Source organism: Venturia canescens, chromosome 2 (assembly GCF_019457755.1).
Source record: "Venturia canescens isolate UGA chromosome 2, ASM1945775v1, whole genome shotgun sequence".
Classification (NCBI taxonomy): Eukaryota; Metazoa; Arthropoda; class Insecta; order Hymenoptera; family Ichneumonidae; genus Venturia; species Venturia canescens.
In genome coordinates this window covers 1,119,974-1,142,527 of record NC_057422.1, presented here as the reverse complement: position 1 = coordinate 1,142,527, position 22,554 = coordinate 1,119,974, and the positions used below count along the sequence as shown (strand labels likewise).

Sequence of the window (22,554 nt, the reverse complement as noted above, 5' to 3'; positions counted from 1 at the left end):
TTTAGAAAAGGATGAATGAAAAGCGAGAGAAAGAATGGGAGGAGAAAAGGATTTTTAAAAAACGAAGAATGAACAGAAAAGAGGAAGAACTGAAATCAATATGATAATAAAATGAAAATTGTAAAAATTCAATTGATAAATGATCTGCTTACCGTAATTTTTTTACGAGAAACTACCAAAACAATTGAAGTCCTCGGATTTGAAATTACGATGACGTCGCATGGGTTTTCTTGAAAATCATAATTTGCACTCGGCAAATTGGAAATGATACAATCCAGTGATTGCGCGAGCAAAGGAGACTTTCGTCCACGATAAAAATTGGCTAAAAGAGAAAGAATCGATATAATCACATCATGAGAATTTTTGCTGTTGGTTAAAGCAGCAGCATGTGTGTTAAATATGGGTTAAATGTAAAGGAATCGATGGGAATAAAAGAATTTTCGAAGGCACAGTTTTTATGGAAACACCAATTATTTTAATTGTTTTTATTAATAATTCATAATCACAATTCTAGGTAATCCAATCATACACTATGTACAACACCACATGAGATCTCAATGAATTTCCTCATTCTTCCATAAATCTCTTTTTTCAATCTCACACGCACTCTCTTTTTTTCCTCGAAAATTATGGACAAGGATTTCGGATAATTTTTTCCTCTCGGTCTTCAACGCTGGTCTTTGGTTTCTTAATAATTTTTATCCCACTTTCCCTTTTCCATTCGACAATCGATCTATTACATTTCAATGATATATTTCGCTCAATTTTCGACGCTGCTAATGATTTTAAAGCGCATTGAAAATAACTGGACACAGCAGATTTGAGGCGAGAATAAAAAGGGTCGAAATTAGGGAAACGCTCGTAGTTGTAGATTTTCCAGATTTGGGTGGTTCTTGAGCCAGCCTCTGATTGCTCGCAGCCAGTGTTAAAATTGCCTCGGTCCGTCGTGCTTCTGCTCCTGGCACATTCGGCATTTCTGAACGGCAAATCAGACTCAAATTTCCGCCGGGAAAATGTTCACGCTCGAGTTTAAGTGTGAGACCGAGGCGCGCAGACGAGACCAAATTTTCATCGATTGGTCCAACGCTCGGTAACTCTTTCGTCCGCGATTTGCTCACCTGTCAAGATCACACATGAAGCGAATATTTTTTATCGTTATCGATGTTCCTGTTTTCATATTTTTTCCAACCGAAATTCTCCAATTTGATTTATTGTCAATTGACATTCTCTGATCATAAATATTCAGTTAGAAAAATTCGTTTAATTTCGCTGTCGATGAAAGCAATGTAAATTTGATCCTGAATTGATGGAATCAAAAAGAACATCATTCATAATTGAATTGTGATATAAAAATCAATAAACGATAATTAAGTTTTTCGTAAAAGATCTCTCTGCATTGTAAATTGCGTAAAAGGACGAAATGATTTTGGGCCATGCGTCGAACGGGTGGCCATCGTTCGATGCGAGTTCGCGAAATGGAATAAATAGTTCAGTGTAAATTAATTACGTCGAGTGATATAATAAAAACTGTATATTCAGCTCGGGGAAATGCAATGGGTGTTTGAACGTCAAGTCACATCGGGCGCTTTCGTGAATTTGCAAAGACAAAGGGATTATTTGTTAATTATGTAAAGAGGAATGGCCACGAGCTTGGATTTACGTTATTTTCGTATAATGAAATGTATTATTCTTGTTATTAAATCACTGTGATCGTATGGATATTAATCCGTCCGGAGTATCATTGTTAATTAATCGTGAAGAGCTGTTACGAATTAATAATTCGTGTCATTGTCCTAATTGCGTTGATTCAAACGGACGTGATAAAACAAAAGGAAATGGAGTGAAAATCGACACGGTTTTTGGCGTAATCATGATTATCATAGTTCAGTTGTTACGGATTGCTCGAAATATACAAACCTCTTTGTGATTGAGGAGAAAGCCCAGCTTGGCTTGCGGAAAACTTGGCGCGGAGGTGCAATTAACCGTGAGAACGTCACCAACGTCGTAATGAGTCCTGAGTCTAAGACCCTCAAGAGCTGGATCCTGATACGGAAGTACGGCGACACTCATAACTTTGGAGTCAAAAGCGGTCGAGTAACTTGGGGCTTCCATAGAGACTTCGCATCCGTAGAGGCCAGCGAAATTGATTTTCTCTGGATAACATTAAAAAAGCGTCAAGCCCGCGTTTTTATTCAGGATTTTTTTTCAATTCGTTCCTTTCAAATGTGTTTGTACTGATCTATTAATTATTTGTTTCTTTTTTTTTTCAGTAACTAATTAATATCATTTTTCAAGGTTCATTGATGTTTTTCACATTTAACTTACTGTGCGGTGAACGCGATTGGCCTAGGAGTACCACTCGTTTGCTGTCACTCTGGCCAATATCGACCTTGACGCCTTTAACGTCGTATTCGCGTCCCGGTGGGCTCGTCGATGGCATGAACGTATAAAATTCATCCTTATCCTTGTACCACTTGACGGAGTAGAGCTGCTCGTTTCCAAGGTTATATTCGCATCGTAGAGTGACTTTTTCCAGTCGTGGATCTACCACCTGGGGAACTTCGACTCCCAGAAATTGAAAACATTCGCCTGTAACAGAATAAAAATAAAAGGGAAAGATTCGTTATTTTTCATAGGCTAGAGTACCTGGTGGAGAAATAGGAATATTAATAATAAGAATAATAATAATCTAGGAGTGATTTTAGCGGAAAATAATTAAAACGATTGAAATTTATGTTTTTCTGGGTTGAAATTCGAGCTTCTTGAGTGCGAAATGAATCGTGTAACTTTTTAAAATTCCATAGACCTCGTTGTGGAGCGTAAGTTTTTGTCTTTCATTGACAAACGTCTGGGTTTGCATAAATTTGAGAATATTCCCCGAGCAATTAGGTAGAGAGTGGTGACGAGTTGTCTGATTGGGTAGACCGGCCAATATGTCGCTTCGAATCAATTTATTTATCGTTCTAATTGTCAGTCGTCATTGTGGTTATGCAAACCATTGGGGTTTATCCCATGGTTGGGTGATTAAAAGCGTTTCGTAACAAGCTTTGCGCAGAGTAACGAGGATTATTTGACCTCTCTCGTGGGCGTTTTCCCATTGGGATTTTCATGAATTTATTCACGTGCTTTTGTCCAGGTGCGCACGTGTGTATGTGCATAAATGTACAAATTTGAGTCCCCCGTGGAAAAAAGGGATGGAGAGGATGGAAAAAGGTAACAAAACGACAAAGAGATAATAAAAGAGGGTGAAGATGGATAAAAAAAACGGGGGAAACCGAAACTGAGGTTCAAGGATAAGGACGATGTACTACCATTGTCCAGGAATAATTTTTTCCAACCTCCACTCCCGTTCATCCCCATGAAATACTTCTCAGGAGGTTCACCCTCATCCCTCCTGAATAAATTCACCGACGACGATTTCTCTTAATTTTACGTGTGACAACGTCCCTTATTCTCTTATTCATTCCCCTTGCCTCCCGTTGTTTCTTTTTCTTCCCTCTTGTCTCTCGTGGCAAGTTTTACCTCGTATTCACTTCTTTTTTCTTTCCTCTGGAGCCCCTGTTTGCTTCCCTCCTCCCTTTCCCCTGGCTTCGTCCCCCTTAAGTGTGTCCCTCTGTACTTCATCTAAATAATTCCCGGTACTCGGGTTACGTTCGCCCTGTGAAATCATAGTGGCCGCCGCTCTCTCTCTCTCTCTCTCTCTCTCTCTCTCTTTCGATCTTCGTCCTTCGCTCTTTGTCTTCATACCTTACGTAGAGGAGAATTAAAATTTCATTTCGATTGGAAATTAAGTTTCGAGATCAGAAAATTGAGTGCAACTACCGTTATCGTTACCAAGATAGCAACTCTGCACATCGGATCCATCACGATTTCTAACGTGATGAATATTAATGCTTGTATCTTTAAGGGCGAAAAAAACCATTTGCAGGGAAAAATCTTAGCTTGAAAGGAATTTCACTTTGGGAAAAAACAGGCATTTTCATGGGTGATGGCGATGAGGGTGTAGGAAAGGGAAATGAACGATTACAGAATTCGTTTTGGAAGGGCCTGTAGTATGGTGAATAAGCGAGAACAAGGATTGGAGATCGAGAGAAAACAAAATTAGATGGATCTAAGAAGATTGAAAATGATGCTGGGAGAGCTCGGGCGGTGATAAACGGAAAAAAGAATAAAGTCGGAGCTTGAGTCGCATTCAATGGAGGGAAATCGAACCCGCATAATTGGAAGATCGAAGGGAAAATCACAGCCGAAAGAAGTGAAGTGTCATCGTTGGTTGGTTACTCACAAATCAATTCTTATTCGTTCTCTTTCCTGGTACGGTAGTTTTTTGATTTTTTTTCCCCCACGGATAACGTGCTTGGAGAACATTTACGAAATTAACAGTGGTTCGAGGCGATTCGAAAGCCCACGTTGATTGGGACATTCCGAAATTTCCGAATTAAACATCACAACTTCGTATGCAGTGACCCAAAAACTTCCGCGCCGAGAATACCTCGACAAAAATGAACCACTTTTTTCCCCAGCCTCTGAAGCGAAACGAGTGAAACGTTCCTCGCCATTTCGAGAGGTTAATTTGTACCTCGATTCTTTACAAAACTGCCAATATTTGTTTCATTCACCAATACTGTACAACGTCGACCAATATTCATTTGTATTCCAATAAAGAAAACAAAGAAGGAGAACGCGCGGTTAAACGGATAAATCCGACTGGCGTTTCCAACGAGTTGATTAAGCGAAAAATGGAGAGCGTATTCAACCGGCTACATTTTTCCATCAAATAATACCAGGACATAAAATTATAATAATGGATAGCGAAGTAATGATAAATAACGATTTGTGCTTTTCAACTCTCACTACCCTTCATATTCCCGTTTCGAGTTTGTTTTCATTACTTTTTTGCCTCGGCACGAACGGCACGAGAGAGGTTTTGCGAAGTTTACTCGAGAGAGTAGTATTTAAAGAGGGAAACAAACACGACGCAGGGCCAACGGGTGAGCTCGGTTCGACAGGGGCGCAGAATAAAATATGGTTTTTTTTAATATTTCTCCCCGGTGCTTTTCGGCGAGATTTGCCTTTGCATCCGTTTATGCAGTAGTTACAACTGCCGTACAATAGGGGCAACCCTTTCGTTTTGTCATGAACCTCGGCCCCTTCCATCCAGCTACGGGAGCAGTATAAAGCTTCTTCAGCTTTATATACTCCTTGGAGGCTTCACTAGGCGCGCTCGGCTCTGACAAACTCTCGCAAACACAAAAAACGTCGGCGGATCAGAGTCCCCTCTGTTCTTCCTCGTTCAAATACACATATTTTCAGTAAAAGTCCTTGGAGAACATTCCGCGAGCTTCCACACAACATCCTGGGATACGTGCAAGCGAGAATTCTATTTTCGTATAGGCTCCTAATTACTGCGAGAACTATTTGCATTTTGAAATTTCTGACAACTTTCTATTGCATTTCAATAATAAAGTTAACGACGAATGCGAATCGATCGGTAAATCATGAAATTAAATTTACTTGTCATCTCCATTCTTGAGAATAATCTTCGGAAGATCGTGGCTGGTCACAGCTCAGGAAATGCGTATCTGCCAAGAAGAAAAGCCACTCGGGCCATCGTAAAGCTGAATCCAGTGAAAATCCGAAATGGATAACGGTTCGAGCGAGTCGTACAATACGACAAAAGACTCCTCATTTTCTAACCGGTCAGTGAGTTCTCCTTTCGTTTCAATTAAGAAAGCAATTAGATTTGATAATTAGCCCAATATAATTAATGCGCATCTTGAGTTATACGTCCTGAGCTATAGCATTTGTTGGGTAATACACCGTGACGGAGTACGATGGCAAGGCTTGAAGAGTGAAGGAACTAAGGGGAAATCGTTACAATGCTTATTGCGTTGGGAGTTTCTCTCTCGCTTGTTGCCTTAACGAGGTTGAAACCCTTAACTCCGAGGTGGAATCGTAGCTAACACGAGTCCTTGGTGTTCGCCATTATTTATACATCGGCGTTATATTTTTCTTCCACTTCCGATTCGTATGAATATTTGCTGGTGTGTGAATATGTTTCGGTGAAGCATGGAAAAGCGTACTTGAGAGTTAATTGAATCGAATCCTAATTAAGGGTATTGCGAGAGGTGGAAGTCATTTTTTTTAAGGACAAAAAGACAAATTTCGAATTCCCGTTATTCCTCGTCCCCGATATTTTCTTTTCAGTATCGCGTGCCACAACGAAAACAATTAGAAAATACGAGGATTGATTCGATTTTGAAGTAATTCGTGAAAAACAAGAAAAAAGTGGAATATCTCCGATGTTTTTCTATCGTTTATCCAAGAAACTACGTTCCCAAATAGTTCAAACCCCCTTTGGCCGTGAGTGAGGCGTTCGAAAATGCACAGACAGATAAATACGGTGTATAACGGGGAGAGGAATTGAGAAAGGGAGGAAGGAGGTGGGATAGAGATCGAAAGATCGAGCTCGACTGTTTCCTAGGGGAATGGCGAAGTAGCGACAGAGGGGATGAGAACGGAGATGGGGAGTAGGAGAAGAAGAGAATTTATTACCCAACGATCCTTGCATGGAGAGATCTCGATCGTAATTTTTTATTCCAGACCGCAGGAGAAGGATTGGGGAGTTGTCAAGGAAGGGCGGGGGTTTGAAATAGAGGTGGGGAAAAGGGGGCTCGGAATGCCAGTTTCAGCGGCTAGCAGCAGTCAACCGGGCAGACAGGCAGCGAGTGCAAAAAAAATTGTGGTGTTTATAGGGACGCGCAGGGTGTCCTGGAAGTCGCACGCACATTTTTCCAATTACTCCGAATCGTGTGATATGCAAGTTCAGTGTTACTTCACTTTATCATCGGCTCCTTTCGATGGGAACGCAAAATATTGGTGTGCACGCAATTCAATATGAAAAATGAGAAAAATTTGTCTAAATTGTTTTCTTTTCATGTTTTCAAAGTCGCTTTTGGGACACCAAATACACGTATAAACCAATCCTATAGAATTTCCATACCCGAATACACCCCCTTCTATTCATACATTCACACGGAAGGGCCGCAGTTGTACGTACAAATTTATATATTTATATATATAAACACACGCATGTACAGGTGCATATACCGAAATTGTAGTGGCAAGGGATCGCGTCATGATGGGCGAGATCGTGGTACGCGGTTCCGGGGTTTTGCGGATAGCCGGAGCTGTACACCATGCGACAGGTAAACACGACAATACCATCCAGACCGCCACCATTAATCGTGTTATTTGCCCGCTAATTAAGCGGACGATAAATTTGAAAGCAACTCTCGACTATCAAGTTTATATACATATACTATATATTAATTCAGGTACGTTAGTGTATACATGAAAAATTTGTAGTTGTTTGATATTGTTTATTATCAAAGTTCATTTGGCTTGTGTATTTTTCGATTTTCCAACGACTCGATTCTCAACGTCAGTTTCACCGTGCAGTTATTTCAGTGGAATGAAAAGCGAACAATAATCTCGAATATTCACCGGGAATTTTGAAGAGTTTTTCTATACTTTCTTTATTAGTGAATTTCTACTCTGCGTTCGAGGACAACTAACGAGATTGTTTCTCACCAAACTCGTCCTTTTTCTTCTCGATCTTCCAGCCAAGCAGTAATTATGAAGTTGTTCACTTGAGCAAGTTAATTGCAACGTATATTAAAGCCAGCTAATCGTTGCAAATTCTTGGTCGACCGAGTGCACGCACGCACGTATATGGTTGTTGACACACACACACACACACACACACATTATACACCCGTGTATATATTCACTGTTTGTGTACAGTTTGGCCAAGACGCGTTCACTCGTTACTTTGCCTCGTCTACTTCGCTTCCACCGTAGCTTTGCGCCTGGAAGACTCGGCTGGGCATGTGGGTGGGTCAACGAGTCAAGTGGTCAGTCGCCACACCATAGCTCTTCCATTCTCTACATTATATACCCTATTAAATGCATGTGGTCGCAGCCTTAATATACACATTTATGGCTATCACGAGAGCATACCGCGTCCATTAAATATATCTATATTTATTACGTACTGAAAGTGTCTCCAGTTAAGCACACATCGTCTCCGTCTTCATCCACGTCCGGGTGTAATTTTACGTTGGTGAACGACGCTCCTAATGCATATTACGTCGGAGGACGAGAGAGTAAGAAAAAGCAAATACGTATATACGCCGAGCCACAATTGGGTGAAATTGGCTACGAGGGTAAACGCATGCCCTGCTGCCGCCTCTCGGAGCTCTGCTTTCTTCAATTTACGTCTCTTCACTTCGACTGCACACACAGGCCCACCCACACACCGGTTCACACACGCGCTCGACGAAATCGAATCACGCATACTCGCGTGAATTTTCGTATTCAAGTATATCCGTATATTTCTGGCTACGAGTACAGACCGCTTGGAAAAATCTAGTTTCAAAGATCCGAGGACAATTGATCGGAGAACAAGATCCAAGGCCTGGCACTGTTTTATCCTGTAACCTACGGCTCCGGAGATATTTATTAATAAGCGATAGCCGATCGGTGCGCGCCGATAAGAAGTGGGCGCGGCCCTCTCCTCGCAGCGCTCACTCCCATAACGGTCTTCGGGTTTGCATGCCCGTAATTAATTCAATCAATATATATTTCCGGAACTCTGCATCCGAGAGCAATATAAATGAGCAAAGATTCGAGTCTTCGCACTTCTGTCACTCGCTTCAACGGACATCAAGACAACTGGGCTTCCCAAGACGCAGTCGGTACAAAAGCGACACATAAGTTGTGCAGGAGAAAAGCTGTGTCTTATCGTTCGATAATACGCGCCTCGATTCTTTTATTCCTTCTTCTTTCGTTCTCCCCGCGGTGCATTACCCGTACAATGGCCCGTTCCATTTGCTACTGATTTTTCTGCAAAGTCGTCCGGGGAAAGACGATGGAAAAAAAAATCCATCCTATCTCGCGATTCTCGCGTTTCTGTGTGAGTTAGCGTCGCTCTTCTTATCCAACCTGCGCCAGAATCTATCGAATGTCTTAGGCACACGTAGATATATATAAAATAGACGATGGCAAAGGTGGTGGATACTGAGCCGATTCTTTTTCATTCCGATATCTGCGTTCGAGCATCACGGATTCCTTTATCGCCACATTTATCGGATCATTGAACTCGGGCGAAAGCTAATTGGTTACTAATTCATCCACCAATAATGGGACAGCATTATTCGTATGGCTTCATCCTCAACCAATTTGTATTATTTCTATACCAACCTTAGACGTGAATTTGCAAATCGCTGGATAATGATTTATGGGAATAGAAGCTTGAACATTCGATTTATATCCTTATGACGTTCCAATCAAATCAATCTATCGATTTCTCCTCGATATTCTCGACAAAATTCCACCTCCGTGCTGTCTTCATTTTACTGATCAAACTCTAATGCCTTTTTTCTCGTTGCATGATCGGCTGGAATCAAATTTCCTTCGATACGTGTTAGGAATGGTAGGAATACGTATAGATTTTATCTCAATACATAGGTATATTTGGATCGGTTGCTGAATGGATTTACTACTGGTTTTCGTTTCTGTGACGATAGACTGTGAGGCGAGGAATCGAGGAGAAGGAAGTGAGAGGGAACGATGAGCGAATTAGGAACGTGCAGAGAGATCGCTCGAAGCGCGTTACTTCGGAAAATTAGATTTGTTTGATCTTCGAGCTCTGCGCGACGAACGATTAGATAAACGCTCCTATATCAAAATAGAAAATTACATTGGAAGAATGAAATGTTTTTTCATAATGGATAAATTGGCGTTTTTTTCGGATTATGTCATGAGATTTTTTTCTCTTTAAAAATATTCACTAGCATTTTCGACTCGTTCGGTGCAAATTTACATAAGATGTTTTTGAATTTATCACTTGCAAAATAATTCGGAAGCGACGAATTGAAAGATTGGAGACCGCGTTCGATTAAACGGTTGGACTAATGACAGTTGTTAACGGCCCCTTATTAGGAGTGACCGGACAAGAATAATGGCCCCCCGCCTCCCCCAAAGCCCTCTCATAAAGCACAATAACGAGACCATACCGAGTGAGCCGCATAACCAGGAATGAATCAGCTAGTTGAGTTGAGAAAACGATGCCAATTAATAATGCCGCAAGAGAGGGGACGGATCGACACGAAAATAAAAATAGGCCTTCTGGTCTATGATAAAACATTTTGATTTTAATATGTTAAATATGACAATAAAACTTCCCTGCAGTAAAATCCACTTTTATTTATTCGTCAGCAATCGAAAATGGAGTAGTGAAAACACGAATCTCCAGAAAATAAAGAAAAACGAAATTTTTGAGCTATCGTCGCAGCAGTAAAAAATGTATCATAAAAAGTTTCATAAAAATAAAGATTTCATCCCCCCTCCCCCAGGAAGAGAGTTTTCGAGCACGCTACTGCCGAATGTATGTGTAGAAGAATTGGATTTGATTTTATATTCCACGCCTCGACGCATGCTGGTCCATGCTCGCGTTATTTTACTTCGAACAAGACTAAGTAATTCTATAACAATATTTTGCGCATCCTGTCTCCTTCCCACTTCCTTAAATTTTCTTTCTCTGCCCTTCTGTCTTTTGATTCTTGATGCACGTACGAGGAAGACGTTAACGAAGTCTAGATCCTGGGTTAACGGGAACCCCGCGAACGCACTGCTTTATACGTTGCCCGTGATGCCGGGACGAATATACAATTTGCAGGGGTGTTGCTTTCCTCTCTCACTCTATCATAAAACATGTCTCGTGCTGAAAGCTTCCGAAGTCATATTCGCGCGTGCTGGCCTCTCGAAATTTCGCTCAACACCGGTAAGCTCATTCCCACGTCCTGTTTAATTTTACAAACGCGTTGAGTAACTCCTCCCAATTAAACATTTACGATCTTTCCGCACTTTTTCTTCTTTAATAAAACCTCATTTTCCATAAAACTTGGTTCTACGGAATTCGAAATGTTCTCACAGCCCTAAGGTAGATCATGCTCGAAGGATCGTATTTTATGGGTGTCTAAATTCGATCGATTTTTACTTCCTAATCAAAGATATAATCACCTTGAATTTTGATGTCAAAGTTATTAATTCGAAATTGTAAATAAATTTTTACAACTTATCTTTTGGCGAATGAAATTACAAGCCATTAATTAATCGGGGATCCATCAAATTTCAAGACATTCTTAAGAAAATCGTTTCGTGCATGAAGCACCTTAAATATAATTTGTTTAATATTTCAAACGGCCGCGACAAGCTTCATTTTTCCCATCGGATTTTCAAAATGACGCGAAGAAGATAAATACACTGAAACATGGAACTAATGCCGATGGATAAATAAGCTGCTCATATATTTAAGTGACGTAGACGTAGCGTCGTAAAATTCGGGGTCAGATGTTTTTTAACGAGGATATATATCTCGTTCTATATCTTGGACACATTGCAGTGAACAGGAGCAATGAAAACATAACTCTTGGGATTATATACTCGCGCGAGAGGACTGGCTGGGGAGGGGGAAGAGTTCTAGGATACCACGACCACTTGTTCGATTCATCAAGTGGAAATTCCAGTGGCGCGAGAGCGGTTATAAATTCATAGGAGTCGAGAATGTTTATAAAACGCACGGGCCAAGATGAATTAATGAGAGGGGTTACGCAGAGGATTCAATTCTTTTTGCCGGTGACTCGAACAGGCAGTCAAAAAACGGTCCAACTCAATTCGCTTCATTTTCTCGGTATTATGTTCGTACGTGTGAATTGTTTTGATCAATCGCGCTTGTCACGAATGTTTTTTACATCATAAAAGTTCGTTCGATCATTTAAGAAACATTTCAATGCTTTCCGCTTTTGAGGAGGGTCGATCGCGACGAAACAATGTTGCTATGCTAAAACTATGTTAAAAATATTAAGAATTTCAAAATTATAAGAATCAAATTTGGTAACTGTATTCTTTAAAAATATATATCAGACAATATAAATTTTTTTAGATTATTCTACCCCATAGCTCTCGAGTAATTGAACACTAAAGTTCACGTCTATAAGAATAGAGTGTACATATATCCAGCTATACATCTCGTGCATAAGAGCTTCGATTTAACGCTCAATTATTCGATAACCATGTGGTAAAAAAATTTGAAAAAATTATCACCAAATTTGATCAAATTCTGATTATTTTTATTTCGTGATCCACCCTCCTTAATTGCATGGTTCCATTGCATTGAATGACGATTTCAACATTGGTTTCGTGGAAATAGTCAAATGAATGTGTTCAAAATTCAAGTGTATTTTATGATGACAAATCATCGCGTCTCGGGTTATCGAAAGCCTTTGTAAAGTAGCTCAAACGTTCGTGCGCGCGATGTCTCCACTCAGCATATCTGCTGTGTGGAACGTTTTCTTGCAAAGTCCCGTGCGTGGTGATGATTTTAAGTTGCTCGACAAATAGCGAAAAACCCTCGCGGCGAAGCTCCGAGTCCTCGAATAATTGGGGCTAATTAATTGAATCGGAACGGCGCGAGCTCTCTGTCCACGAAGGGGGACGCACGCACTCCCACTCACAATGGTTCTTACAAAGAAAGCTTGTACAGGGAAATGCGAAATAAGAAGCAAGCTATGCGGACTCCTCACTGTCCCCGAAGTCTGACCAAATATTCCAAGTATTAAAAAAAAAAAAAACCAAGTCTTCAATCGAAATTGCGGCTACCAATTCCGGAAAATGTGACAACGTTTACGGAGAAAATCGTGCTTTTTTTTGTCAAAAAGATCCCCCGATTTTCCCTAGCATAACTTGTTCGGGCTCAACTCGAAAATCCCAGCACAATTCCATGAACATGAACATTTGCCAACGAAATTTTCCACCAAATTCCTGCAGTTTAATCGGGATGCTGGTTTGCCAGAAAATGCTGGAAAAGCTGAAAATTCACGAAACATATACTCCGATTCGGTGTGGAAAAAAAATTGAATGAAATAAAAAGTCGTATAAATGGGGAGCGAAATGAATCGCAAAATCATGGACATTCGACTACACGGCAATTATGTTACGCACTCGGAATCCCGTCACCCTGTCGTGAGCACCGTGCCACTGTTTTTCACACTGTTCCGACTATTGTGATCAATGTCCGTGACGAAAATCCCGTGTCAGAAACAAGCACCCTCGCCCATTACACATAAATTTTAAGGTTGTTGTTTATTTTATTTTCATTCTTTTACTCCGACGTCGAGTACCTGCGATGACCTACGAAATTGTCCAGAGCAACGTGAATTTATCAGCGAATATTTTAAGCAATAGCGAATGAAAAGTATCACAACGATCATAACTGGGGCGTAGCGCTGGCGCGTAAGAGATAAAGAAAAATCTGCGGATATCAAGATCATCCGTACATTCGTGGTACGGAGGATTCAACAAAAACGGTGTTCGAGAATCGGGAATTCCTCCAGGGGAATTGAAACCCTGAAAAAAAAAATCGATAAGCTCGAGCGAGCGTTTTTTCGAGTAACGAAACGATGCGAAATAAAATCAACGCTCCTATGGAAATATGAAAATAAAATAAGATAACTGAAAGTTAAAAAAACGATTGAGAAATTGCGAAGGATGGTTTTTTTTTGGTACGCTTCAATATTTCGATCTCCATAATCAAGTTCGTGGGTTTCGTCTTCACATTGAATCGTTTTTTCCATGTTCTTTTTTGTTATTCAAGCATCATTCGTCTTGAATCACGTGCACATTTGGCCGGCAATATGAATTCAAAAGTCCCTGTGCTCGTGTATACCCACAATGACAATCGGTGGACGAGCATAGCAACGGAATGCCACAATTACGATTTCATTGTTAATTATTATGCCGGTGGTTGGGCGCCTTCATTGTTCTGTTTCGTCATGCTCCGTTTTCTTTCTTTCACACTCTCTCTCGCTCTGGCCTGGGGTTCCTTTGCACAGCCTCAACCCTCTGCACGAGTACGTTCATTGTTTTTTTTTCATATACACACACACACAAATACAATTCCATACATATTTTTTGTTTCGTTATTTGTTTTCCAGTTCTCAATCCTTTCGCGACATATTCAGTCTCTTTTTTCTCTCTTTTTTTCCATGCAGCACCTCTTTCTTCCTCTTTTTGTTTCTGTGTCACTTTTCGGTATCGTTCCTTTCTAGTTGCTAATCAGCCCGAGGCTCGTTATCCAAAGCCATGAAAATTGGCTGGCATTTTAGAGAGGCACCGAAATAATGAGACTGGCGAGAAGACAATCGAGTTGAAATCTTGTAACGCGTATCGTTATTTCGGCATCATCATGTCAAATCTTCGTTAGATTACAAATACAGACGTGACTCGAGTACCAAGGATTGAACAATATTATGCTTACGTGCATATTGCACCTATGCATATTCGAATGTTCGATTATTGATTGGAAAACAGCAAAAACAGTCGATCGACGTCTAGCTCATGTGATTGAGAGGCTTCAATTGTTTACCCAAAAGCACACGACGCACACGCACATAAACCGAAGCACTTGTGACTCGAGTATCAATTCTCCCCGTCTCTCTCTTTTTTATTTATGATCAACAATGGGCCTGTACTCGGAATTGTCACTCGAATTTATCGTGGTACACCATTTCATGTGTTGTCCTATCAAGTGTCTATATATCTATTGTATCTGTGGTTATGCTCATATGCTTTCGTGTATTCCGTGTACTCCAATATCGGAATAATAATAAAGCGATGACTTTTCGTAATTCCATTTTTCATTTATCTCCCATTTCATTATTTCCATCGGCGTTGAGTATTCGTGTAAAACATTTTTTCATCAATATCAAAAATGCAAAATGTAAATTGAATAATTGAATAATTCAGTTTCGTTTTTAAATTCACATTGAAGTAATTGTGTTTTGAAGTGACTCGAGAATGAGTGCGGCAATCCATTACTATTTTTGCATACGTCCTTGAGGAACAACTTTTGGCTAGTACCGACTTGGTCTTTGAAAAATAAAAAACGACAAATATTTCCTCCCTGCCCCATAAAAAAATATATATAAAAAAAATCATTCTCATTATGTCATCGTCCAGGCAATTAATAACGATTAACGACTTTATATTGTGAGCCACGAGGGCTTTTTGGATACAATTGCAGGTAGGACAGGAGCAGGGGAAGGGATAAAAGGAGAAAAGGTTCATTCATGTTGCACATACTGCGAGTTTTGTACTCTCGGGCGAATTATGAATTCCATTGTCCAAAACATTACAAAAGGGGTTGTTTAGTTAGGCGATGCAGGGAAGTTGGGAAAAGAGAGAGGAGAGGAGGAAGCCGAGGCAGGAGCAATTGGGCATACCTTCCGTTGGTCAATACAGCAGGCATATTACTTTTTGAGTGGAGAACGGATAGCGTTATGCACATTTATATCTCTATATCTGGAAAGGTTATTTGACCAATGTTGCGCAATGGAGGTTTGGCCTCGAAAATTGGATCCACATCAGAAACGACGAATAAAAACGGTCCGCAGTTCTTTTTAACACTCCGCAGTTATGTAGTTAAATACTTCATAACCTCGCTACACCGACAACCCTTGTTATCAACGATCGGCTCTCAGAATTTCATTTCGAAGGACAATTTTTTTCCATCATCCGTTCTCGCGACTGATTCAAAAATTTTCCTGGACTCACTACTTTTGTTTGAAGCACCGATCTTTTTCTCCCGGCCCGTCACGCGTTGGCTAGGAGCTCATATTTTCAGCATGTAACGAACTAAAGTTTGAGCTGGTCATCTTAATCATAAGAATAATTGTAAATAACTATAGGATTGAAACATTTTATGAAAATCGATGTAAAGTCGAAAGGAAGATTCTACTTTCTTTGTCTTCTCCGCGATAAAATATTCTGAGGGAAGTAAGATGCATCAACCTTTAAGAGTGGAGAGAGAATCGAGCCGACGATTTTGTAGCTAAGCAAAAGCGAACAAGCCCCGAGACAAAGAACGTCGCCTCAAATTGAGTTAAAGCTACTTTTTATTCTTACTTTTTGTTCCCTTCCGCGTCTGTTCTCTCTCGATGGCCACTAAAATATTTCCCTTGTGCCCCTCGGAAAATAAAATCATATTTATTACGAACATTCGTGCGAATTTCATTGGCATCGATTATTCATCATTTTATCATCATTTTATACCTTTCGAGGGTAAAAAAGCTTATATATTTTTTAAGATACTTTTTCAAAAAGAACGAAGGATTATTCTCTCTGTGAACTCTTCTTTTGTCCTCCGCCTTTGATATTCCAATTCTCCCGTGCCAAATGACAAAGAATAGCCCTTCAAATCCGGTCTTTCCAGCCTGGCGACCCGCGAGAAATGAACGTAGTACGCAAACGAAATTAAAAATCAAACGTTTGACGTTTATCGATTGGGTATACTTTATTTGTGCTACGTGACCCGTGGACGTGAGAAATTTCAAGAGTGCATATAAGTGCAACGTTGCACACAAAACTCCTACGTATTCGATTTCTTTCATTATTTTTTCCCGCGGGATCTACTCTATTTCGATAAATAAAAAAAAAAATTTTTAATTTAAAAAAAAAAACACTGTCGTGAGAAAAAACTGCAACGGATATTCTTTTTAAAAGGTGGAGTTACCGGTGTTTTGTGCGCTCGTACGATCACTGTTTTCCCAAATTTTCATTAACACAAAACACAATAAAAATAAATAAAGATGAAATTGTAACAAGTTGCAGCTCGCGCATAAATTCATAGTACCGTCAACACTGAAACTTTCCCGACGAGATAATTTTAATGATGCAACGATTCGCAGAACATGTTCACTTGAAATAATATAGCACTTGCGAAATCACTCGTACGCAGAATAAGAGATTATAACTTGATGCTTGCCGTAATTCTAGTAGAATTCATGGAGTTTCACGGTTGTCTGATTTTGCGAGTTTTTTTTTTTTGGCCACCCTGGATACGCGAGCCACGAGGAGAACACGAGAAGGAAAAGAGAAGAAAGTCAGAATACGGAAACTCATAGACCTTCGCTCGTGTGTTTGCCCAGTATTATTCCCCGGACTATACCCCTCGAAACGCCTTCGAGATAAACCGTGTATTATTTCGAGAAGAGTCGAAGAGAGAAATTACCATTATACATGAGACTTTATAGACACTCTCGAAAGGTTCTATAGGCTCGCTCAAAGTTGATTAAAAAAGGCCAAATTCATGCAAATGGCAATGCGATGTCCCGTTGCAATGGAACTTTCGTGAGTGTACAAAATTTATGTGAATAAAAATCACTGTAAAATAACAATCGTAATAAATGGCGGGATTTTCAGTGAGTAATACACGCGTTAAATCGTAACGTGACATTCGAGCCAGTCGATGGAAGGGCCAGTTAATGGAAAAAAATTCGTTGAAGAAAAATTCCTCGAGATCAATGTGCATCATTGATATTCGTGAAAAAAGCATTGGATATGAGAAAGTACAAAATATATATATACAAATGACGTATAAAATATAAAGCTGCATAATGTTTCATAAATCGTTGATAAGTTGAGTTGTTGGGTTGGGAGAGCGATAATACCGGGGGATTTTACGTGGTCGAAGAGGAAATGTATATAAAATAAAAAATAGAGGGTCGCGAGATTCACGATTGGAGGAGGCTACAAAATCGTTCTCGTGAGCTTTTTGCTCTACGACTGAGCGTTTTGCTGCTGCCTGCTCGGTTAGTTCTTCCAACTACAGAGTGTCCTGAAATTCGACTTTTACGTCATGGCATTCATGGCCTAACAATCAATATTTCCTCATCGACACAGCGCACGAAAACGTGTTCAACCTCATTATTTTCCTACGATACTTTACAATACTTTGAAATTTTGCTTCACTCATGAAAGTTCATTTCTTCAATGTGACAAACGCATTGGGTGAGAAACCCAGAGAACGCTTAAATTTAATAATGTGGTAAACACTCGAAAAACTTTTCCACCCTTGAGCTGATGCAAATTTAAAAAAATGGCCAAGTTTCGAGGTACCCCATGTGTACGCCGGACAAATATAACGTACGCGATCACACAAGTGCATTGCACGCTAGGTTACCCGCGATATAGCGAGATAAAGTTTATATTGGAGTTTTACGTACGGGAATTAGGATGCTTCAAAAAAAAAAAAACGAAAAAAAAAAAACATTTGGGCTTTCCGTGTTACAGGACGATAGATTCGGGCTTAAAAGCGCACTCGATGGAAAGAAGGTTTTAGCAAAAAATGCTGAATCGTACCGGGTATTCGGGCTAGGCTCTACGTGCAGCGAAATTTCAAACAAATTTTAGTCTGTAAAACTATATTGTGAATATTTAAATAAATAATATATTAGTCCGTATATGAGAGATGTAAGCGCTGTTTTATCCCGGGATCGACGAGGGTGTCGTATTCAAAATTCTAACGGGGCTATTCGTTTACGGGGGAAAGAGAGCCACGGAAGAGCAGGGCGGGCCGACCTCCCGCGCGAAGCGTTTAGGAGAATGGGATAAAACTGCAGTTATTTGCGATGCACTTCAATCGAATTGGTTGCAGTTTGCATAATCCCCCAACGACGACGAGAACGATGAAATTCAGGTGTGAGCAAACGAGAGAGAGAGACAGAGAGAGGGAGGGAGGGAGCGAGCGAGAAAATGAGAGAGAAAGAGATGAAGAGAGGACGGAACATTTCTGCACATATCGATGGTGTTTGAGCAAAATACAGACGTGTGTGGATGAAGGAACTCATGTGACCACATAGACGATCATCGTTGAACGCCGAAGCTGTATCTCTCGTTAAAAAAAAAGAAAAAAAAAATACTAAAAACGCGAGAGCGGAAAAAAGGAGCTGCGATTTTGGCTTGTCGCACGAGCGAGCTTTTTCTATACTCGATGCCCCCATTTTTTTCCAAATTTTTTCATTTTCTCTTCGTCTCTCTTTCTGCTCGACACCACTCCAATATATACGGTGGCCAAGAGGTACTTTTTCCGATGTAACTGGTTGGATGAAAACCGAAAAATCCCGAAGATTTTCGGGAGTACCACCGCCTCTGCGCGCTTCACGAGCAATTTTTTGAACATAAAACTTGCTCGGAGCTGTTCCTATGAAAAGTGAATCGACATTCAACCAATTCCCTCGAAATTTTAAAGCCACTTCTGCGACATCCCGTAGATCTGTATCTTTTATATTCTCATTTTTGTCTTAATCTCTTTCTCGTTGACTCTGCCATTTTCCAGTACTCCACTCAAATGGCTTTACTATTTTTCCCGTAGATTGTCTTAATCCTTTGGAATGTCGATATATCCGCGCAGGGTCGAAATTTCCCTCTCGCTACGTTAGCCCCCTCGGCTCTAAAAATATCTGGAATAATATCCAGCGGCTTTTTTTAAGCCTCCAAGTTTTCCACCTTCCAACGGGTTTCGGGGAGCAGAAAGGATTGGGCTTTTCGAGAAACTCCATTTCACAGGTGGTCCGAGCTTCCATCACGAAAAACAATTGACAAAAGTTGTATGGATAATCTACGAGTCGTTTAAAGCGCCAGCCCAATTTCCAGCAGCATGTTTTTCTTTGAGAAAGAAAATCTCATGTTTGCGAAATTAGAATGTTCGAATGCAATGGAAGGAATGAGAAAAATTCAACGAAATGCAGTATCCTTTTACGAGAAGCCGCGAAATGAAGTTAACTGCCATTGGAAAGAGCAAGAAAGGTCTGAGGAAGATTGAGAAAGGTATAGCAGCATTGTGACACAGGATCTTACGAGCTATTAAGGTGCCTTTGTGTTACGAGAAACTCGACCGGGAACCGGAGCGACCAACGGGAGAAGTGAAAATGAGAAAAAATAAATCGGTACGAGAAGGTACAAAAAGCTGCGAATAAACAACAGAATCGAAGCTTTCAGGTTTCAATCCAGCGGTTTACCCAAAAGTTTAATGAAAAAACTCGAGCAATATTCCGAAGCGATTGCAAAATTTGAGGGTTTCGAACGATTAAATTTCGAAATCAAGTAATCACGATAAAAATTTTCATAAATAAGTGAAAAAAATGACTCAACAACAATTCAACAATTGTTGGAAAGCAGTGGAAGAAACAAACCATAAAAAAAATAGCTAATTCGCAAGCCCTTTAACGCGGGTATGAGAGACAAAAAATGAAGAGCTTTCAATTGAGCGTGTCTGTATTTCGATCGGATGCTTTTTGCACCCGACTGGGCTACGAGTAAGCTGTAACGGTACGGATAGTGCTTTCACACACTTTTCCACTCGACGTGGCTCCGACCAAGCAAAGACATTTTAGTGACTCGATGACCGAGAATATACGTATTCTCGTTCTCTCATTTCACATTTTTTAAAATTTTTCATGTGATATAAGCCATGGAGAATTGGGTCTCTCTTCACCGCTCTCCTATTTCCTTCTTCTGTCGGAAGAAACGAACAGAGACAGTGGAGAATGAGCTTTCGTCCGCTTTGTAGCGAGCGCCTCGACTGTGCTGCGGTAGGATGAGACGCGAGAGTGCGAGGTAAAAAAAGACACAGTAAACGGACAAACGAATGAAGGAAATAAAGTGTATTTTTTCACACGTTTAATATTAATAATAAGGATGTCCTCCTGTTGGCTCGTTGGTTCGGTTTCCATTCCAAGTTAGTCTTTTCGAACCTTTTTCATCAGCAAAATTGACTTTCCTTTCACATTTTCTTTCTCGTACCTTGCTCTGTTTCTATTACTTTAAATTGCCTTTAACTTTTTCCATTGGCTCCTCCGATAAAACCAGTAATCGTTTTAGCTCTTGCAGCATTATTTCCATGCAACGTGAATAAAGTGAAAACATTAACGTGCGAGTGAAAAAATAAAATGAAAAGAAAGATAGGAGTGGTTGTTCGAAGAAATATAACGCAGTTTTTACCTGTGCTAAACGTGGTCGAAAGTACCGCGGTGAGTAGTAAAAGTCGCATTTTGGTCGGACGGTGCGAGCTGTGTCGCGAGTCAGTTGTCGGAGCGTAAGAGTTGTACGAGAATGAAACAAACGAGGAAATTCGTCGTTTTTGTCTTGCTCGTCGTGATTCGCTTTGACGATTGACGAAACGAGCCACTAAAATATTCTCGTAGTTCATTGTTCTCTCTTAGTGCATGTAAAAAAGCACAAAGAACACGAAGAGTTTTCGATGTCTACACTGCAAGAGAATGCAATAGTGTTCGTCGAAATCCAATTCCGAGCGAGCAATTTGGCTGTAAACTTGTGCGTTCTTTATGAAACCAGTGAGCAAGGGCACGTATCCCAAGTGGTTTATAATTTTGCGTTATTACTTGCGTTACTTATCTTTCTTTAAGTAAGTCACAATTATTTCTATGAATTCACTTTTTTTTTGCTTATCAAGGCATTGATAATGAATCCGCGAGTTGAACTCGACGATAACGATGATCGAGGGCTTCTCTTTACACAATTATTTATATGGCTATGCGTATATATGATCGATGGTGAGTAGATGAAGAAGATTTCACTCGCGATCTCGCGTCGAGATAAGAAATTCCCGTACATACACACGTATATACTATCAACTATACATCGACTAATTGGCACGACTCAATTAATTTTCCAGGAAACTCTCAGCTGCATATATTTACCGACGAAGACAAGTGTAATCGTACCATAGAATATATCTTCCAACCACAGTTTGAACATGCGATTCATTTGCACGATCTCAATCCCATCTTATAAATTCAGCATAATTATATCTGTATATACATTATCATATATATATATTCATTAGAATTTATATTTAATAATTTCTGTTCCGTGTATTTTCTATACTTGTTTTCCGTCGTGTCAGAAACTTTATTTTACAGAGGACACTTCAAACTTCCAGCGAACCACCTCGAGCTCTCCTTCCATAATATCTGTATATATTTATATATTTATGTTCAGAGGTCCGCAAGCTTTTTAATATTTTGATGAAGTGAGGGATCCTCTCGAGCGACTTCCTACTCGGTAATCCACTCGAACTAATTTCCACTTGACAAACTCTCCAAAATGCGAGCTCAAGTTTTTTTTTCGTTCGTCTAAAGTCAAATTCACTTTATTCTTTGGTGACTTTTTTTTCGTCTTTGCACTGGGATTGCATTTTCACTGTAGACTCGATTCGATAACGAGATGTTTTTGCACAACACTTTGTATTATTTGATTTCTCGATACCGCCGAATAGCCACAGGGGACGAGGAATTACGGAAGTTTCGAATCCTCAAAAACAACACGAATTTACAACACTTTCGTCAGCGGTAAAGAATCAGAAGAAAAAATGCACGAAACATGCATGACTTTTCCTAACATTGAAAAAGTGACATTTTTTTTAAAAACGTAAACTCCGAGCTTTCGCCGCCTCGCGAGATCCGCGAATATTCACTTACGCGTATACTACTCACGCACACCTACACAAACACGTGCGAGCGCGAACGCGACGATAGCGATACTCGCGGTTTCCGCTCGCGAGTCCTAGAGCGAAGGAAAAACCGCGCACGTTTGTCCGAGCGGGCTGGAGTAGGGGATGGACGGGGGACAGGC

General features: G+C 40.2%; 1 protein-coding gene across 1 annotated transcript; it reads right to left on the bottom strand.

Annotated features, from left to right (window-relative positions):
• Positions 1 to 452: 452 nt before the first annotated feature.
• On the bottom strand, positions 453 to 22,497 carry LOC122406531 (uncharacterized). The gene is made up of 4 exons (XM_043412033.1): positions 20,902 to 22,497; positions 2,326 to 2,589; positions 1,918 to 2,153; positions 453 to 1,118 (listed from the first exon to the last, which is right to left on the bottom strand). The coding sequence occupies exons 1-4, from the start codon at positions 21,107 to 21,109 to the stop codon at positions 786 to 788; spliced, it is 1,041 nt and encodes a 346-aa protein (XP_043267968.1). The 5' UTR covers positions 21,110 to 22,497; the 3' UTR covers positions 453 to 785.
• Positions 22,498 to 22,554: the final 57 nt, after the last annotated feature.

Excerpts from the sequence above, each read along its gene's own strand:
- LOC122406531 (XM_043412033.1), bottom strand. The coding sequence starts at position 21,109 with ATGAACTACGAGAATATTTTAGTGGCTCGTTTCGTCAATCGTCAAAGC. Across the intron at positions 2,590-20,901 it reads TTCGACCACGTTTAGCACAG|GCGAATGTTTTCAATTTCTG; the intron begins GTAAAAACTGCG and ends ATTCTGTTACAG. Across the intron at positions 2,154-2,325 it reads CCAATCGCGTTCACCGCACA|AGAAAATCAATTTCGCTGGC; the intron begins GTAAGTTAAATG and ends AATGTTATCCAG.